The sequence below is a fragment of the Geotrypetes seraphini genome, chromosome 5 (genome assembly GCF_902459505.1).
Source record: "Geotrypetes seraphini chromosome 5, aGeoSer1.1, whole genome shotgun sequence".
Classification (NCBI taxonomy): Eukaryota; Metazoa; Chordata; class Amphibia; order Gymnophiona; family Dermophiidae; genus Geotrypetes; species Geotrypetes seraphini.
The window spans coordinates 146421421-146440042 of record NC_047088.1 but is presented as its reverse complement, the minus strand read 5'-3'; the positions used below and the strand labels follow the sequence as shown (position 1 = coordinate 146440042).

Sequence of the window (18622 nt, the reverse complement as noted above, 5' to 3'; positions counted from 1 at the left end):
TAGCTTTGAAATACGAAATGAATATTTAAATATTTAAATTTAATTTAAAGTTTATACGAAAGTCAATATTTATACAGATAAAGATTATTTATGCAGATAAAGTTTATTCACTGGCCGATGATGAAAGCTCATGTAATGCTTCCCCGCTGTAAGTTCGAAATAAGCGGTGGAGTGATGAGGCTGAGGCTGTATATAAAATTACTTAAATATTTGGACTTCTTGTGGATTATAAAGTTATATATGGTCCGAGTTTCAATTTACTCGTAAGGATTTCACATCGTTATTTGTGAATAATAATCTCAAGACATCTTCTTGCTTACAGACAGTAATTTCCTTTCATCAACCAAGGTGTTTTCTAGCATCAGTAGAATAAAGTCTTTTTTGGGTGTTTTTTTTTTTCCTAAGCCCATTGGCAAAGCTCATTTTAGTGTGTTTGGTGCCAGAGCTTTCACAATTACTAGTCTACTAATATGGGATGCTTTGAGTGAATTGTGATCAGAGACTGATCTTTACTTTTCCAAAAAGAGGTCAAAAGTGTCCTTTTTACTCAAGTGTCTACTGCAGGAGTTTAATGCAGTTTTAGGTTTACTTAGTTTTATAGTTATTTATGTGGTCTTAACTGTCGTTATGTCTAACTGTATTTTGTATTCTGTTTAGGATGCAAGATGGTTAGCTCATAGATTTTAAATAAATAAAATACAGTAACCTCACTGCTTTCTTGTCTCTTGCTTTTCCACTATGAATTTTCTACTACTTCACCCTCTGCTTTTCCGGCTTCTGCTTCACAAAAGTCTGATTGTGGCATACCCAGCTAGTTTGGTTTTCTGGTTATTCACAATGAATATGCATGAAATAAATTTGCACTCACTGCCTCCTTTGAATATGTATGAGATATTTTTACATTCCTTGTGCATATTCCGAAAACCTGACTGGCAGGGTGTGCCCTGAGGACTGAGTTGAGAGAAGAACTTACTACTTACTATATGTTGTTATATCTAGATTTCTCTTCGTAATGGTTCCCTGATTGTTACACCTGTTTGCCCTTTATGTCCCTTCCAGACAATCCACAAATAGCTTAACTGCTTATTGCTCACCTTACATTTCTTGGCTTTTATTTGGTCTCTAAGATATAAAACTGTTTTCTTTCCCAACTTTGTTTAAACCTAGTCTATTCTTTGAGAACAATCTTGATACAGTATCTTAACTTCCCATCACTGCATCATGTATCTAGCATCAATTGTGACATTTTTCCATATACAGTATCTCCCAACTATTATGTAGTATTTGGTTGGAAATTCAGTAGATTGCAAAAATAAATTTTAAAAAGAAAATTATATTATACCTTTGAAAACTTCTTTGATATCCTTGCAAAATAAAATTTACACTTTAAAACCTAAATTGATTATTATTATTATTTTAATAAAGGATGCTGGATACTGGGTGAAGATTCATCACCTTGAATATACAGATGGGGGAATACTGGATCCAGATGATGTGCTGGCAGATGTTGTAGAAGACAAAGACAAGGTACTGTGTATAGACACATTTGCCATCCTGACTACTTTTTGGTATTTTACAGATCTTAATATTTCTCATTTATATGACTTATGCAAGTTACAGATAAAGCAGTCAAATGCTTTATCTTCTCAGTATCGCTACAGATATCAACACTTCTAGTAGCTTCACTGTCATGAATGCTTCAGACCCATAAAAGATCTCACTTGACTCGGTATCTATCAGCTGCAGAACTTATTTTGGAGAATAGGATTAACAGTAGCTGCCATTCATTTTCAGCTACAAAAGAAATGTGCCTGTATGTTTGATGTGGTTCTTTTATATTCCTCACCTGATGGTATTTATTGGAATAATCAAGATTCGAAAAGTGCATTTTTATACTAAGGTGCTACGCTCACTTTGTAGAACAGCAAATGAGTGTGTGAAAGATTAAAGTTTAATCAGCAAATGATTGTGAAAAATAGTCCCAAGAACCTTTGCAGGTCTCAAAACAGTTAAATTTTTTTTTTGGTAAGTATATATTCTAGGTAATGTGAAGCCACTTATAACAATTTTTTTCCCTTTTCTTAAGGGAAGAATCAGAGGAACAGAATAAGAAGTTTAGAAACCTATAGTATAGGAATCTGCTCCTTTGGCGTGCCAAACCAGTACTTAACTACATGAAGGTTTTTAGTAGGCTCATCATACTACTGTTGGTTCTGGTTCTGTGCAATTCCACTTGGCTACACCAGAAAATTTATTTACATTGCTGGCTTCCTGCTGCTGCATGGCATATCCTGGACTGTTTTTTCTGGCGTTGCCAAGCCTTCTCTTCCTGTATTCTTTCTGGACCTTTATCTGTTTGTTCTCTTCATCTGTATCTCCTCCTTTCTTGACCTTATTACTTGGCACAAACCTTGGCTTGTATCTGACCCTACTTTTATTTATCTTCTGGAATGACGCTGTGGTTAGGCTACTGCCTGCTTGTTCCTCTGGCTGTTTATTCATCAGACATAACCTAATAACAATCATAACTGTGTTTATTTCTTACCATCTTCCTTTATCTTAGAAGGTATAGGATTTTATCATTATCAATTGGTCAAACTTTATATTTTGGCTCTGATTATGCCCATTGTCAGTACTTTCCATGTCAAGATTTGTTCACGTTGTAGTAATGGCTGTGGTTTTGCATTGTGTTAAAACTTAATACGTATTACTGTATTATGGCAGATGATGATTTAAAAAAAAAAAAATCACATTTTCATTAGCCACGTTGCAGTTGAAGAAAAGGAATCTTTCTGGTGGACAGGAAAGGAAAAATGAGAGTGAGGACAGAAGAAAAGGAAGTGAGGAAAAAAGAATGAAAAGTGAAACAGGAGGAATTGAAATGGAGGTGAAAAGCAATAATACTCGTAAAATAAATATCCAGACATTATTTAAAGGAAATATAGCTTAATTTAAATACTATGCAGTTTTTATGCCTATGTACAGAAGATTGCTATAGAATTCTTCAAAATTTTGCCACAGTTTTTCTAATCATTTTCAAAGGATTTAGCCATGAGCTGCTACAAAAAAAGAAAAAAAATCAAACGACCTCCCCCCCCAACCCCAGGTCCTTGCATTTCAGCCATTCAAAATAGCCTAAAAGATAGCTTGTAGTGCTGGAAAGGAGAAAATTAGAATTGGCTAAACAGCTATATATTTTTTTTATTCCAAAAAAGAAAAGGATAATAAAGTTTTACATCAGGTACATCCAAAAGTCCACCTAACAGAGCTAAAAAAAATAAAATTAAAAATAAAGAAGAATTATATATATATATATATATATATAAGGGTCCTTTACTAAGCTACTGTAAAAAGTGGCCTTAGCATGCTCGTGCCTTTATGTGAGTCTTTCTTGCTCACTAAGACCGTTTTTACCACAGCCAAAAAATTGCCAATTTTCCATGTTGACAGACAAAAGAAGAACACTTCACCTTGAAATGTCAGCAGTACAACAGAAAGGCAAGGGAGATGTGCTTTCAGCCAATAAAACAGTCTTTATTCAAAGGTATTGTCCCAACAAGGATCCTAGCTTAAGCGTGTAAACACCTTCCTAAGGGCTCCTTTTACTAAGGTGCACTAGCGTTTTTAGTTCATGCAAAAGATTAGCACGCGCAAACCACATGCTAAATGAAAAATACTAACAAGCTCAATGGAAGCATTGGCGTTTAGCGCGTGTGGCATTGAAGCGCGCGCTAAAACCACTAGCGAACCTTAGTAAAAGGAGCCCTAAGTGAACATATAAAACAGAAATAAAGCACATGTAAAATATAAAATATACATAGAACTTTATGTACAATCATAATGATATGCAAATGTAATAAAGCATATAAGTACATTACTAAAACAGACATATTAGAATAAAACCATTGGAGAATATGAGAAAATGAGAAAATATATAAAAGAATATCAATTGTGCTTCTTAAAGTGGACAGTATATATAAAACAGAGAAAATATGTAAAAGAATATCAATTGTACTTCTTAAAGTGGACAGTATATATAAAACAGAGAAAATATGTAAAAGAATATCAATTGTGTTTCTTAAAGTGGACAGTACAGTGGTACCTTGGATTATGAGCATAATCCGTTCCAGGAGCATGCTCATAATCCAAAATGCTCGTTTATCAAAGTGAGTTTCCCCATAGGAAATAATGGAAACTCGCTTTGATAGGTTCCCCCCCTCCACACCCCCCCCCCGAGGCCAGCAGCGCTGCTCCCCCCCCACGAGAACTGGCATTGCTCCCCCTGAAGGCCCCCCCCGTGAACCGGCACCTCTCCCCCCGCAATCCGGCACCCCCCCGCAGCCATCGGACATCCTCCCGCCAGCCATCGGGCACCCCCCCCACCGCCGTGAACTCTCAGGCCTTGAGCATGCGCACATGCTCAAGGCCCAGCACAGGAAGCAGATCTTCGGGCACCGGCAGGACATGCTGGTGCCGGTGCCGGTGTGGAGGCTACACTGAAGTAAGAAGAGGGTTCGGGTGGGTTGGGGGACCTCAGGTCGCGGCAGGGGGTTGCCCGATAGCGGCGGGAGGGGGGGGTGTCCGATGGCGGCGGGGGGGGTTCAGGATTGTGGGGGGGAGGGTGCCTGTTCGCGGAGGGGGCGTTTGCAAATCGAGGCGCGCTCGGTTTCTGAGGCGCCAATTTTGCGAATGTTTTGCTCGTCTTGCAAAACACTCGCAAAACGGTGCACTCGTAAACCGACGTACCACTGTATATATAAAACAAACAATACAAGGTTGAAGTACCATGAGGATAAGCCATTATGAGTTAAAAGCATAAAACTGAGGTGGGTCACTGTGCCATGGAAACCAAGGATGACAGCCAAAGGAGTGGATAAAAACAACTTGTGCACTTTGAGAGGACGACTAACATGATAAAATATAGAGCAAAATGAGATTAGGTGTACCAAAAAAGAAAATGTGATATGGCTCTGAATGTGCATTAAAATTAGCCTCTAGAATTTAAAAGCCAAAGGAGCGACTGAGTAAAATTGAAACCGAAACAAATCGTCATGATAGCGCTGCAAGAGAAAATGTAATACAAAACACAAGCATCATAAAAATATGAAATCGAAAAAAACTTTAGCTAAAAAACCAGAATGAAAAAGTGGAACCGTTGGCTTTACCTTAGCGATATGAGCAAACGGTCTCAAAGTCTGTGAGTGAAGTGGAAGAAAACGTGCCAATCTCAATGTAGTATAAAAGTGAAAAAAAAACCACGTGGGGACATAGTGATGACATCATTACGTAAATGGTGTGTTTTAAAGGAAAAAGATTAAATAAGCGATAGTTAAAAGTAAAAAAATGTAAATAATAAAAAAAGGAGAAAATATAAGTTTAAAAAAGAGGTTTGAAAAAGAATGAAAGTTAAAAGTAAAAAAACCCAAGATGTAACTATGCCTATGTGTGACGTGCTGGAGTAAACAGGCACATCGTTATGAGGCACTTTGAATGCAAAGACTGCTGTAAAAAAGTGAGACCTATAAAGGGTTATTAGGAAAAAGCAATCACTGAGGGGGACCAAAAAATGTGAAAAAAACAAAGACAAAAGAGCAGTAGGAAGAGGAAAAATAAAAAAAGAAGTCTAAACCATCAAAAGACCCAAATAAGAGAAATGATACATACACTTCTCCCTCCGTATTTGCTGTGATAGGGGATTAACAGAACTGCAAATACAGAAAAACTACGAATAACTTTTTCATATGCTATTCGCTGTTTTCTATTGAAAACCATAGTGAATATGGTGAAACTGTGAATAACATGGTGGGAGACCTGGCCTGTTCCTGAAGGAGAGGCAAAACACGGTGAAGAAAGTGCTGGGCATCAGTGATTTTCTCTGTAAATGCATGGAATCAGTAATTTCTCTATGCAAGCTGACATAATTTGGGGGGAGGAGCCAGCAAGCTAAAAACTGTGAATAATCGAAACCGCGAATGCTGAAACCGTGAATACGCAGGGAGAAGTGTAATATACAAGGTAATGAGTTGAAGTAATATATGAGGAAAACTAAGGGCTCCTTTTACTAAGTTGCGTTAGCGTTTTTAGCGCACACACAAGATTAGCATGCTAGCTGAAAAATTACCGCCTGCTTTAAAAGGTAGTGGCTAGCGCGCTAAGCATGCGCTAAAACCGCTAGCACGCCTTTGTAAAAGGAGCCCTAAGTGAACATTCCTAGTTATTAATGTGAAATATTTCTTTAAACTAAGAGCTAAATGTTATGTACAAAATCAAAGAGATATATACAGAACATAATGAGCATCAAGAATATATAACTATGATTTTCCATGTTCTCATTTAATGGCCATGTGCTAATATTTATAAAAAAACTCAAAGAACAAGAAAGGATGTCAAAAATAATCACTTCAAAGATATACATTCAATACTTAACCCAGCACTACATACAGCAATAACTTCAATTCCCAATTATACTCAGAATTGGTAATAGCGCGTGGGCGGCAAGGATTCAGTAGCCGCTCTGCACTGTGCTCATGCTGCACTTTGCGGGTTTATTTCTGCTTCTATTGCCCAGCACTACGAAGACTACTTAATAAGCAGATAAGTGTGATAATTTTTTGATACTTATGCAACAGTGAATGTTATAATAAATCGAATTAAGCAGAATACGTTTTACACTTACTTATCTTTGGCAATTTTTTGACCAAGGATGTGTCTTCCTGTCTTAATGAGTATACATTGAGACAGGTTTGTCTATGTGGGAGCTGTATGTTTTTGAGAACGCCCCTATTTAGAGGTCTTTTCTCCAATTTTGAGTATAATTGGGGATTGAAGTTATTGCTGTATGTAGTGCTGGGTTAAGTATTGGATGTATATCTTTGAAGTGATCATGTGCTAATATTGCCATTAGCTTGTGGCCATTAACAAACACTAGCACAGGAGTTCTTTACCATCATCTAGTTTGTAGGTGGTAAATGTTTACACACCAATCAGCATGCAGTAAATTGGCTGAGCTAACTGATTCACACTATCATGCCCACTTTAGCCCCCAGTGTGTCCTGCAGTAAGCCCTTTTAAGCCACGGTAAGCGCAAGCTAGCACTTAACATAGCTTAGTAATAGGACCCTTAAATTAAGAAATCAGGAAAAATACTCCACAAAGAAGCCCAATTAACTTAATAACTCTACAAACTCTTGCTCCTTCTTCTGACCCTTAATAAGGGAATCTAAATACAAAGGGACAACGAATATTGTGCCTGGAAAATCACCACATATCCGTAGAGGTTTAAAAAAAAAAAAAAGTACCTGGATATTGTAAATTATTATGCTGAACTTTCCAAATAGTGATATTTCAAATTTTTGAATAAACTGTAGCCCCTGTACCAAGTGCTGATGGTCTTAGGGCAAAATAATTTATTTTTTTCATGTCTGTGTAACTCACGTGTCCTTAACGTTGAAGCAAACCCAGAAAGCCAATTAATTTATTCTATTCTGAAGCAAAAATAATCAATAAGAGCTGTCTAGTTAAAATAATTTTTTGAGAATCTTCAGGAAATGCTATTAGGCCCACAGTTCCTCCAGCACTGGACCCTTGAGTATCATCCGAGGAAACTAATTTTCTTTTTTTTATATATCTTTATTGAATTTTTCCAAAGGAACACAATGCAAGATAATACACAATAAAAAGAACAGAAATATATAGTGATCAGGTACAAAATCCCAGCAGAACCCTTCCCTTCCCCTCCAAATCCACCCAAAGCCAAGAAAGGCTAACACAGAATTAAGTAGAGTGCTGTCTCCATCGGACATACAGTTCCCATATCTTAGAATAGTTTACCAGGGTGTTGTGCCATAATGCAGTCAATTTAGACATCAGTTGCAAGTAGTCCAAACGAGAATAAACTGTGAAAAGGTTAGGCAACACAGGGGTACACCAACATTGTGCCAAAGCAAGGCGGGTTGCAGTGAAGAAACAGGCCACCAATTTCTATTTGGGGGGAGTTAACCCAGGGACTCCCACATTAAGTAAACAACATTTCATCAATATACAACACTGTTTATGGAAGATTTTGACCAAGGAACAACCCACCTGCTGCCAATATAAGTGTACTCCCGGACAGGACCACCAGATATGTATAAAGTCCTCCTTTGCTCCATAGTTGCGCCAACAGCGATCCGTTCCCCCAAGAAAAATAGAGGAAAGTCGCACAGGCATATAATACCACCTATAATATATTTTATAGCTGTTCTCTTTATAACTGAGGGATAATGTCAGTTTAAATAACCTCTTATAAATAACTTCCCAAGGAGGAAAGCTGCTGCCCCGCTGGCAGATCATGCTCCCACCGAGCCTGATAGGGATCAAAAGGGGCTTCCCATTTCAACAAAGCTCGATATAACCGTGAAACATTCCCTCACCCATCCCCAGTCCCGATAGCCTGCTCCAACCAAGTTTCCCCTAAAGAAAGCTCCCAAAAAGCTTGTTGAGAGGGAAAAATGTGCAAACGCATATAGAGATAGGAATCCCTATCTTCTAACCCGAATTCCACCTGCAAAACCTGAAAGGGACGCATAGACTTATTCTCCTAAAGCTGACCCAATGTATGGAGGCCCAATGGGATCACTTACGGCGAATAACAGCAACCCTGACTGGCGACCCAGCCAGCAAGGCCACGATTGCCATATGAGCAAAAAACAAATGCTCTGGGAACATCTGTCTGCGGAGTACATACCAACACCGAAGAACAGCCTGCAAAAAAGGGTTAGAGATACGCAACGCCAATCGCAAATGGTCATTCGGGATCCCAGGCAACATCCAAAGAGAAACCTTGGGAAGAAAACTCTGTTCAATATGAATTCAGGGATGATCTTCATAAATGACCCACATGACCACTTATTGTAAAAGGGCAGCCTGATAGTAGAGCTGAAAGTTGGGAATGCCCATCCCCCCATCTAATTTAGATCTATAGAAAATTTTCCGACAAACCCGTGGAGGTTTCTTTCACCAGATAAACGCTAAGACCTTATGCCACAATAAATGAAAAAAAAAAAAAAATTGCGGGCAACGCCAGGAATGCATATAACAATTGGGGTGAAAGCATCATTTTAACAGCCAAAATGTGGCCTATCCAACTAAGATTCAACCCCTCCCAACGCTCAAGATCCTCAAACAAAGCATGGAGATGTGCCGGAAAGTTATATTTATACAATTGGGTATAATCAGTAGTCAAGTTCACTCCCAAATAGGTAATAAAGTGTGAAGCCCAGGTAAAGGGAAACATAGTCTGTAGTCTCCGAATTGCTCCTGCCTCTAGAGTGACATTTAAGATCTCAGATTTAGCCATATTGACTTTAAAGCCAGAAAGTGGGCCAAACAGTTCCAATTCATATATCACAATAGGTAAAGACAGCTCCGGGTTACGCAAAATAAGCAAAATATCATCAGCATAAAGTAAGATTTTATATTGCTAGGCACCCAATTGAATCCCTTGGATATCTCCCTGATGTCGGACCCGGCTCACCAACGGCTCCATCGAGAGCGCAAAGAGCAAGGGAGAAAGGGCACAACCCTGATGCGTCCCACGTGCCAATGGAATAGCAGGCAATAAGGTACCATTCAGCTTGAATCAGGAGAGGGGGGCATTATATAACAATTGAAACCAACCCAAAAATCGCTGGCCAATACCCATTTTATGTAAGACTTTGAATAAGTACCCCCAACTCACCCAATCAAACGCCTTTTCTGCATCAAGGGAGAGTACCAACGCTGGGGAGCCCTCGCGACGCACGTGCCATATGAGATGCAAGGCCTTTTTAATATTATCAAATGATTGTCGCTGGGATATAAAACCTGCCTCATTAGTATGTACCAATTGAGGCATATAGACCTGTAATCTCATAACCAAAACTTTAGTAAAGATTTTATAATCTATATTGAGCAATGAGATCGGTCTGTAAGCTGCACAGGAGGTTGGATTCTTTCCCGGTTTATGGATAAGTGTCACCGCCATTGTACGTTAAGTCTGAGGTAAGGGATGAGTAGCATTAAAGCTATTAAACACTCAAACCAATACTGGAATCAACTGCTGTTGAAAAGTTTTATCTTTTTTTATTTTATTTTTTTAAATTTTTTTAAATCTTTATTCATTTCATATCTTAAAATCAAGTACAATAAATGATGTTTAACAATTGAACATTTAAAAACACTTGAATTCTTACATTTGATATTATCATCCTAAAATCTCTCTGGAAAAGTTTTATAAAATGCATTAGTAAACCCATCTAAATCAGGAGCAGTATGCAAGGATAAAGAATGGATGACCTCTTCTACCTCATCAACAGTAATAGTTCTAGACAGGTGGGCTGCCTCCCCTGCAGAGACTCCAACGGAATCTGATCTAAGTAATTCTCTAAGGAAACCAATTTTCTACATGTGATTGCTTGAAGTTTAAAAAAACAAGAGTTTTAAAAAAAACTTGTCAGAGGCATAAACTCATAATGAAAATATTTTCAAGTTTACTCCTTCACCCCCCATATTTGTGTAGGTTAGGGGCACTGCCCCCTCATGAATAACAAAAATCTGCTAATAACTTTAGGGCTGATTCTGAACCACCCCCACCTCCTGCACCTCTCTACACCTTACTTTTAAAGCTTAGTGGTCTAGCACTGAAGTGAGACAGGAACGATCTTTCTCTGTTCCTGCTCTGTGCAGAGCTGTGATAAAAAATGGCTGCATTGAGTTCCTGCAGCAGTCTCTTGAGACTGCGGGAACTCATGGCAGCCATTTTTTTATTGCAGCTTTGCACAGGGCAGGAGTGAAGGAAGATCGCTCCTGCCCTTCTTCAACACTAGACCTCCAGTTTTTAAAAATAAAGTGTGGAGAGGTCTGGGAGGAAGGCGGGGTTTAGAGATCAAAAATAATGACATTTGCAAATCCTAATCCCACAAATATGGAGGGGAGAATGTAAATTTAAAGGAAGCAGTCTGTAAAGGAGTCAACTGGATTACCAAACAATCAAGAAAACACTTAGGAAAATAAAGCTATCATAGAAAATTGGATTTTATGTAGTGACATGGGGGTTTTTTTTTTGTAAGAAAGATGTCAGGAAGCTACCCATACAGAAAATGTTCTTTCATTTAGAAAAACTGAAAGGAATCATGGTGAACAGCAAGGTATAAAGAATAAACTGACAAATTAAAGGATAACAGATCACTAAGACTATAGATGCCATTCACCCCCACTGTTTTGAAAGAACTAAAAAAAAAATAATTGCAGAGCTATTACAGGTACTAGTAATCTGTAACCTATTATTAAAATAGCTACAGAATCTGAAGAGTGGAGGGTGACCATTGAAATGATAATTGTTGAAAAAAGCTCCAGGGTGATTGAGAAATTATAGCCCAGTGAGTCTGGCATCGCTATTTGGCAAAATCTTAGATTCTATGTTGAAGAAAAAATTCCTAGTCATTAGGATAGGCATGGATTTACTCTTTTTTTTTTTAAAGCACATCTGTATACTTCCTAGATGGTTTACAAATTAAAATGGGCATAAATATAAACAAATACAAAATGCCCCCTTAAAATCTGAGGGTGAATAACCATCTCATTCAACCGACACTTTCTTACCTCATCTCTCTTAACCCATCAGATGATAGGTACTTGAGACCTGGGTGGGCCACTGTTGGAAACAGGATACTGGGCTTGATGGACCTTTGGTCTGTCCCAGTATGACATTTCTTATGTTCTTACATAGTATCACATCATTCATGTGCTATGAGTTTATATTGTTGAGCAGACTGGATGAACTGTACAGGTCCTTATCTACCATCATCAACTAGATCAGAGGTTCTCAACACGCGGTATGTGTACTCTAGGGGGCACGTGGTGCAGTGCTGTGTCTCTCACCCTCCTTCTGCCGTTGTATTTTGCCACCATCATCTTCTCTCCCCAGCTCTCCTGGACTTGCAGTGGCAGCTCACTGTACTTTTAACTTTACCACACAGCTGCCACTAGCGTTACTTTATTGATTCCATTAGACAGCCTCGGGGCCTTTCATAGGCCAGTCACCTCTGAGGAAAGAGGAAGTTGCATCATCGGAGGCGGGTCGGCCTAGCAAAGGCCCTGAGGCTGCCTGATGGAATTGGTCAGCAGGCCCCGACCCTTTAATCACCCTCCCAATCTATCATGATCCCCCTCCCTCGGACCTACCGAGATATCTTGTGGTCCTGCAGGGGTCTTTCTGATAGGAGTGCGGTCTTCTCACGCCTGCTTCCTCGTAGCTGCCTTTTAAAACATTTTCTGTGGTATTTTCTAAAGTACTGTGAGCTGCTAAGAGAAGTCAGGCAGCCATTTTAGAAGGCAGCCACGAGTAGGCATGAGCGAAAAGACCACACTACTGCCTCAAAGACCCCCACTGGACCACAAAGTACCTTGGTAGGCCCAGGGGGGATCATGGTAGGTTGGGAGGGAGATTAAAGGGTCGGGGCCTGCAGACTAATTCTAACAGGCAGCCAAGAGGAGGCACTAGCAAGAGGGCTCCTGCCACAAAGATTCCCACTGGGACCATAAGGTACCTCGGTAGGCCTGGGTGGGGAGGGGAATCATGGGGTTGAGAGGGAGATTAATGTGTCAGGGCCTGGAGAGGGGAGAAAACTTTGGCTTTGGGTTGGGGGAGAGATGGAGAGATGAGAAGTACAGAGACTTTGGAGGGAAGAGAAGCTACACTTTGCGGCTCTTTGTAAATCTTGGAAAGAAAGCTGCTGCTGAACTTGAAGGAGATAGTAAGGGAAGGGAGAGGTGCTGCATGCTGCCTGTCACAAACCTGGAGGGAGGGAAGGAGAAATGAGAGGGATAAATGGACATGGAGGGGAGGATGAGATAGTACATGGGGAGAGAACATATTGAGAACATATTAGTTGTGAGTGGAGTTGGGGAAGGAAGGGGCAAGGAGAGAAAGAATGCATGCAGGAGGCAGAAAGTGTTGGACTCATTGAGAGAGGGAGAGATGTTGGATGGGGAGGGCAAAAAGGAAGGAAGGAGAGATGTTACACTCAGGGAAAGGGGGAGAGGGCAGAGAGTGAACAGTTGGCCTCATGGAGGAAGAGAGAGTTGTTGGTTGGGGGAGGGAATGAGGTCTGGAGGAGAGGAAGTATGCAGGAGACAGAGAGAAATTTTGGACTGGTGGAGGGAAAAGAGGGAGAAATATTGGATTGGGAGAAGGGCCAGAAAGGAGGAAGGGAGGGATAAATGTTACACTGGGGTGTAGGTTGGGGGAAGAGAGATGACTCAAGGAAGGGAGAGATGTCAAATCTGGAGAAGGGTGATGGAAGGAGGACGAGAGAGAGAGAGAGGTCAGACCATGGAAAGGGGTAGGGAAGGAAGTGAGAGAGATGCCAGACTTTGGGAAGGGGGGAAAGGAAGGAGAGATGTTGGACCACTGGGAGGAGGGAGGGAAGGAGAGAGATGTTGGACCATAGGAGAGGAGAGAGATAGGAAGGGAAGATAAGACATGGAAAAGTAGATTTTGACTTGCTGAAAATGAAAGTTGAATGTTAAAAGTTAATGCCAAAGATGGATGCAGGACAGAAACTGAAGAAGGAGAGAAAAACAGTTAATGAATGTGAAGGCCCTGGAAACACAGTTAAGACTGGGAAAGGATGATTAGAAAATTAAAATCACAAGACAACAAAGGTAGGGAAAATGTTTTTATTTTCAATTTAGAGATCAAAATGTGTCAGTTTTGAGAATTTATCTGATGTCTATATTTTTCTGTAGCTGTTACTGCGGTGACATTGCATATTTTAAACTCATCTGTCTTGACCTCTTTGAAAACCCCCCCCCCCCCGAATATAAATGATAATTAACATTTTCTGTGCATACAGTGTGCTTTGTGTAGTTTAATTTTGTGGGTACCATTAATAAGATTATAGTGTGTGTTTATGAAAAATGAATGGAAGAAATCACATTACAATTAGTTCTATTGTTTTTTGGGGCGTGGTCTGGGGCGGAGCATGGGCAGGGGTACCCAGTTGATATTTGTTAGACTTAGGGAGTACTTGGCTTGAAGAAGTTGAGAAACACTGAACTAGATCAATGGTCTTCAATAATTTTTTCGCTGTGGCCACTGTAGATCCAACTAAGCTGAAGGAGAGCCACCAAATATCTTCCCATGTAGAGCCACAATACTGCTGATTAGCATGTGTCAGTGATATCCTGTATCATCTAGTCCCCCTTCAAATTTTCCATTTTAGGGTGTCCTCAAGTTGGTGAGTATTTCCAAATACCGTCTCTTCTGCTGTTGAGAAATACCTTATCTTTCATGCATATGAGCTCTTCACCTCATTCACTGTCTCCTTTGTGTCACAACTTAGGGTAGAAGGACAGTGCAAAAAAGAAACCAAGCTGAATTACAAAGTGGGCTACACCAAGAGGTCTCCAAGGACTGCCACTAACTCCCAGAACTGTTTTAGATGAACTCACAACAATGCAGCTAACAACTTCTAACAGCACATCCTGTCTTTTCTCATCCACCAACACCTATACCCCACCCAGCTTTCTCTTTAATCACCACCAGGCAGCTATTGCTCTTCCAAACCACCACTGAAACTGGAAAAACATTGTTTCCTTCATCCCTCCTCAGCATCACCCATCAGAAGAACTATAATCTAAATGTCATCTGTATACAGAGAAGGAAAAATGCCACATGCCCACAGTGAGTATAAAAAGATGTTTAAAATAGGGGAGACAGTGCAAGTATTGGGCATGCTACACTCTGGGGTAAAATGATATGATAGACATGCTCACTTTTTAAGGAAATAAATAGAAATAAAGGAATAAAAGTGATACCTTTTTATTGGACTAACAGTATCACCCTTATTCCTTTTGTTTTATTACTGTTTATTTCTATATGTTGATGTCACTAAAAGTCCAACAGAAGACAAACCCACAAAAATGACACAGGTCAAAAAGAAAGTGGAATGGGACAATGGACTTTCCACAAATAGTAGTGCTACCCAGATGAATGTAAAAGCTGTTTATTAATGTTCAAACAAAAAATCAAGGCCCACACAGTACTGTGTTTTGGCATTGAAATATGCATGCATCAGGGGTCACACATGCTGTTAAATGAGCATTGGCGAGTAAAATAGCACTTTAAAAATAACCAGGACTTAAATTGAACTAAAAATCCAGATCAACATGGCTACCACAGCTTTAGTAGACAGTCCTTTAATATAGCTAAAGATGGAAGATAATACATACAGCCACACGAAAAAGCAAATGAGCAAATTTATGGAAAAAAGAAACCAAACTGAAGTCATCTTTACCTTATGATAATATGCAAGAAGAATAACATTCCCAAAGGACTCAAGATCAAAAATCATTTGACCACCATTTATAATTCTGACTATGCAGAAAAACTCTGCAAACACACTGGTCAGAAACTGAGACATGAACTTATACATAAACTCTACAAGAAGAAGGAAATGATAAAAACCCAGAGAAAAGAAATCTTAAGAAATATACAGGAGCTAAATTCCAACCTTATGAACCAATTACAGAATTACCTGCAAGAAATCCAAGCAAAAAAACAAAATATATTGCTGTTCACAAAAAAGACATAAAGCTGACTTCTCTCATAAGAACATAAGAATTGCCACTGCTGGGTCAGACCAGTGGTCCATCGTGCCCAGCAGTCTGCTCCCGCGGTGGCCCTTAGGTCAAAGACCAGTGCCCTAACTTAGTCTAGCCTTACCTGCATATGTTCTGGTTCAGCAAGAACTTGTCCAACCTTGTCTTGAATCCCTGGAAGAGCATTCCAGATTTCTACCACTCTCTAGGTGAAGAAGAACTTCTTTACGTTTGTACGGAATCTTCTCCCTTCATCCTTGGAGAGGGTGAACAATTGGCTTCTCCTTTATCTCAGCTATTTCCCACAGTTCCAGTTAGTACTTAATACTTTATCATATACTTCTGTGATAACATATATCTCATCAATGCCATCCTTGCACTACAGATGTGCTTGTTTTGCATATAATACTCTGCTATTATGTGATATCTTTGCATCGAATACAAAGTCTGAAGTTATGACTGTTGAATTCTGTGTCATCTTTGTTCCGTATACCCATGTACCAAACTTTGCCTGTATAATTACCTATACCTGTATTGTTGTATAACTTTTATTATTTGTTTAGTTCTGTAAAGCTAATACAAATATTGAACACAAAAACAAACAAACCTCTATTGTACTCAGAACTTGATTTTCAAGGCAGATACAAGAGTGAGGAAAACGCAACCTGCAGTTGCTTCAAACTTCTGGTCAGTAATGACAAATCATTAAAGACAATCCCTCTAGTTGACTTTTTTTTGTGTGGAAATTTTATAGCAAAAAACAATACAGGCAGGAACGCAATCCCGGTACACTTCCCATGTCTCTTACCTCGCCAGACTAATTATTTCCATGGTATTTGAATGTAACATGGAGGCTGAAACTCTTCCCTCCTCCCTTTAACTTTAGAAAGTAGCCCGTATGTTATGTGGAAGAGAAAAGTCTGTGAAGGCGTGTCAGAAAACGAAATAGCGTCTGGGCGCCAACATTTTAAAGTGACAAAAGAGCGGGCGCTCAGTGGTGCCCACCCAAGCGGCTGCCATCACTCACACCTGTCCGCTCTTGGTGGAGCTGCAGCCGAAGGCGCCAGATAGGATGAAGAGCCCAACACACGGGGTTAAAAATATATCTACGTTGCGTGTATCTCGGTAAACTGGAGTTAAGCGGCAATCTTTGGAGAGCAAATACTCCCAAACAGCAGTTACCTGAGAGGACTTCCTCCTCCTCCCACACGGCCGCCCAAGAAAAATTCTTCAAGAAACTCTGCTTGAAAGTACATTTCCACAATAAAGAGACTCCCAATAGACTGGAATACAGTTTTAAATGAAAGAATACACATTTTACCCCACATGATGGACAAAACAAAAAAGTAGACAACTTCATAGAAAGTTTCAGACAGGATAAAATCACAACTTTCCAACAAACAAAAGAAAATTCTGTATAACCTTTCTACACCAGAATGAGCTGCCATAAAAACTTACAAAATAATAAAAACTTTATTATCAAGCCTTCATACAAAAGAGGTTCTGTAGTTATTATGGACCCCTAGAAATACATTCAAAAAGGACACAGACAGCTCTTAGGCAACATACACTGTAGCAAACTGACTGAAGAACCCACTTGATTTTTGAAAGTAACTGAAATGTAAACATTTTCTTCCAAAAGACAATGACTGGTTTAAACTATGATTTGATGATAACTTTCATAACTTTTGTAAACTTTTTAAAAGGAGAGACTTGATGTACCTTAAATTTTGAATAAGACTTTTGACCTGTTCTAGCGTGTTAAATGTCTATATAGTATTCTAATATCAGTAGCCCTGATTTTTTTTATAGGGTTAGTACAGTCTGGTTTCAGAAATTAGGATTGCTCAAAAGTCTTGTTTCAATTATTATTTCACATTCTTAGTCTGATTTGTTGATTAGAGTAGAGGTTCCTTAATTTGTTATGAGAAGACCACAAAGAATATTGCAAATCACTGAGAAGGCTGAATTAAAAACCTAATCGCATGTTACCATGGTGTCTCTTCCTTCCCTGTCCCTCTTCTATCATTAGAATGGCCCCTCTCTTTCCCATGGCCTTGTTTATCTAGGGGTGCTTTTTGTGGGTGTATTTTGAAGTACTGTGGTTGGGGGGGAGAGGTACAGAGGAGGGAAAGCTGGAGGTGCTGAGGATAATGCAAATGCAAGAAAAGAGATGTGGGTTTGTAGGTGCATTGGGGAGGGGGAGGTAGAGCTGTAGAAGTGTAGTATGGGGGATTACCTGTACTATGTGGAGAGTGTATATGGGGAGGGGATGAGCTTGAGCTTGAGCTATGTTGCTGTGACTGCTGGGGTATTGAGAAAACTAGTATGCTAGGGCAAGGGTGCCCACACCTTTTGGGCTTGCGAGCTACTTTTAAAATGACCAAGTCAAAATGATCTACCAACAATAAAATTTAACAAAACACAAAGCACACTGTACGCAGAGAAAATGTTAATTATTTATATTCCGGAGTTTTTTCAGAGTTCAAGGCAGATGACTTTATGCAATGTCACCTCAGTAACAACTATACAAAAATAGACAAATATACCCCCTCCCTTTTTACTAAAACGCGATAGTAGTTTTTAGCACATGGAAGTGCGCTGAATGCCCTGCACTGCTTTCGATGCTCATAGGCACCCTGTACTAAAAACCGCTATTGTGGTTTAGTAAAAGGGGGCCATAGTGCAAAATATAGACAGCAGATATAAATTCTCAAAACAGACACATTTTGATCACTAAATTGAAAATAAAATCATTTTTCCTACCTTTGTTGTCTGGTGATTTCATGAGTCTCAGGTTGCACTTTCTTCTTCTGACTGTGCATCCAATATTTTTTCCCTTCTTTCAGCCTCCTGTATGCTTCCTCTCCTCCAGACTTCATTCCCTCCCCCAACTTTTTCTTCCTATCTTCCTGTTCCCCTCCCCTTTCTTTTTCTCCCTGCCCCCTTCTTTCCTTCTTTCTTTCTTTCTCTCTCTTTCCATGCCCCCTTTCTTTCTTTG

The 18622-nt window shown here is 39.6% G+C and overlaps 1 protein-coding gene across 4 annotated transcripts in view; it reads left to right on the top strand.

The window, feature by feature from the left end:
* The window catches only part of PARD3B (par-3 family cell polarity regulator beta), a 1834390-nt gene that overhangs the window by 138345 nt on the left and 1677423 nt on the right, over positions 1 to 18622 (top strand). For 3 of the 4 annotated variants that reach the window (XM_033945028.1, XM_033945030.1, XM_033945031.1), the window contains exon 2: positions 1426 to 1527. The exons of the other annotated variant lie outside the window; for it this stretch is intronic. In XM_033945028.1, the coding sequence (XP_033800919.1) occupies positions 1426 to 1527 (102 nt within the window). The remainder of the gene's footprint in view (positions 1 to 1425; positions 1528 to 18622) is intronic. 4 annotated transcript variants of the gene reach the window in all.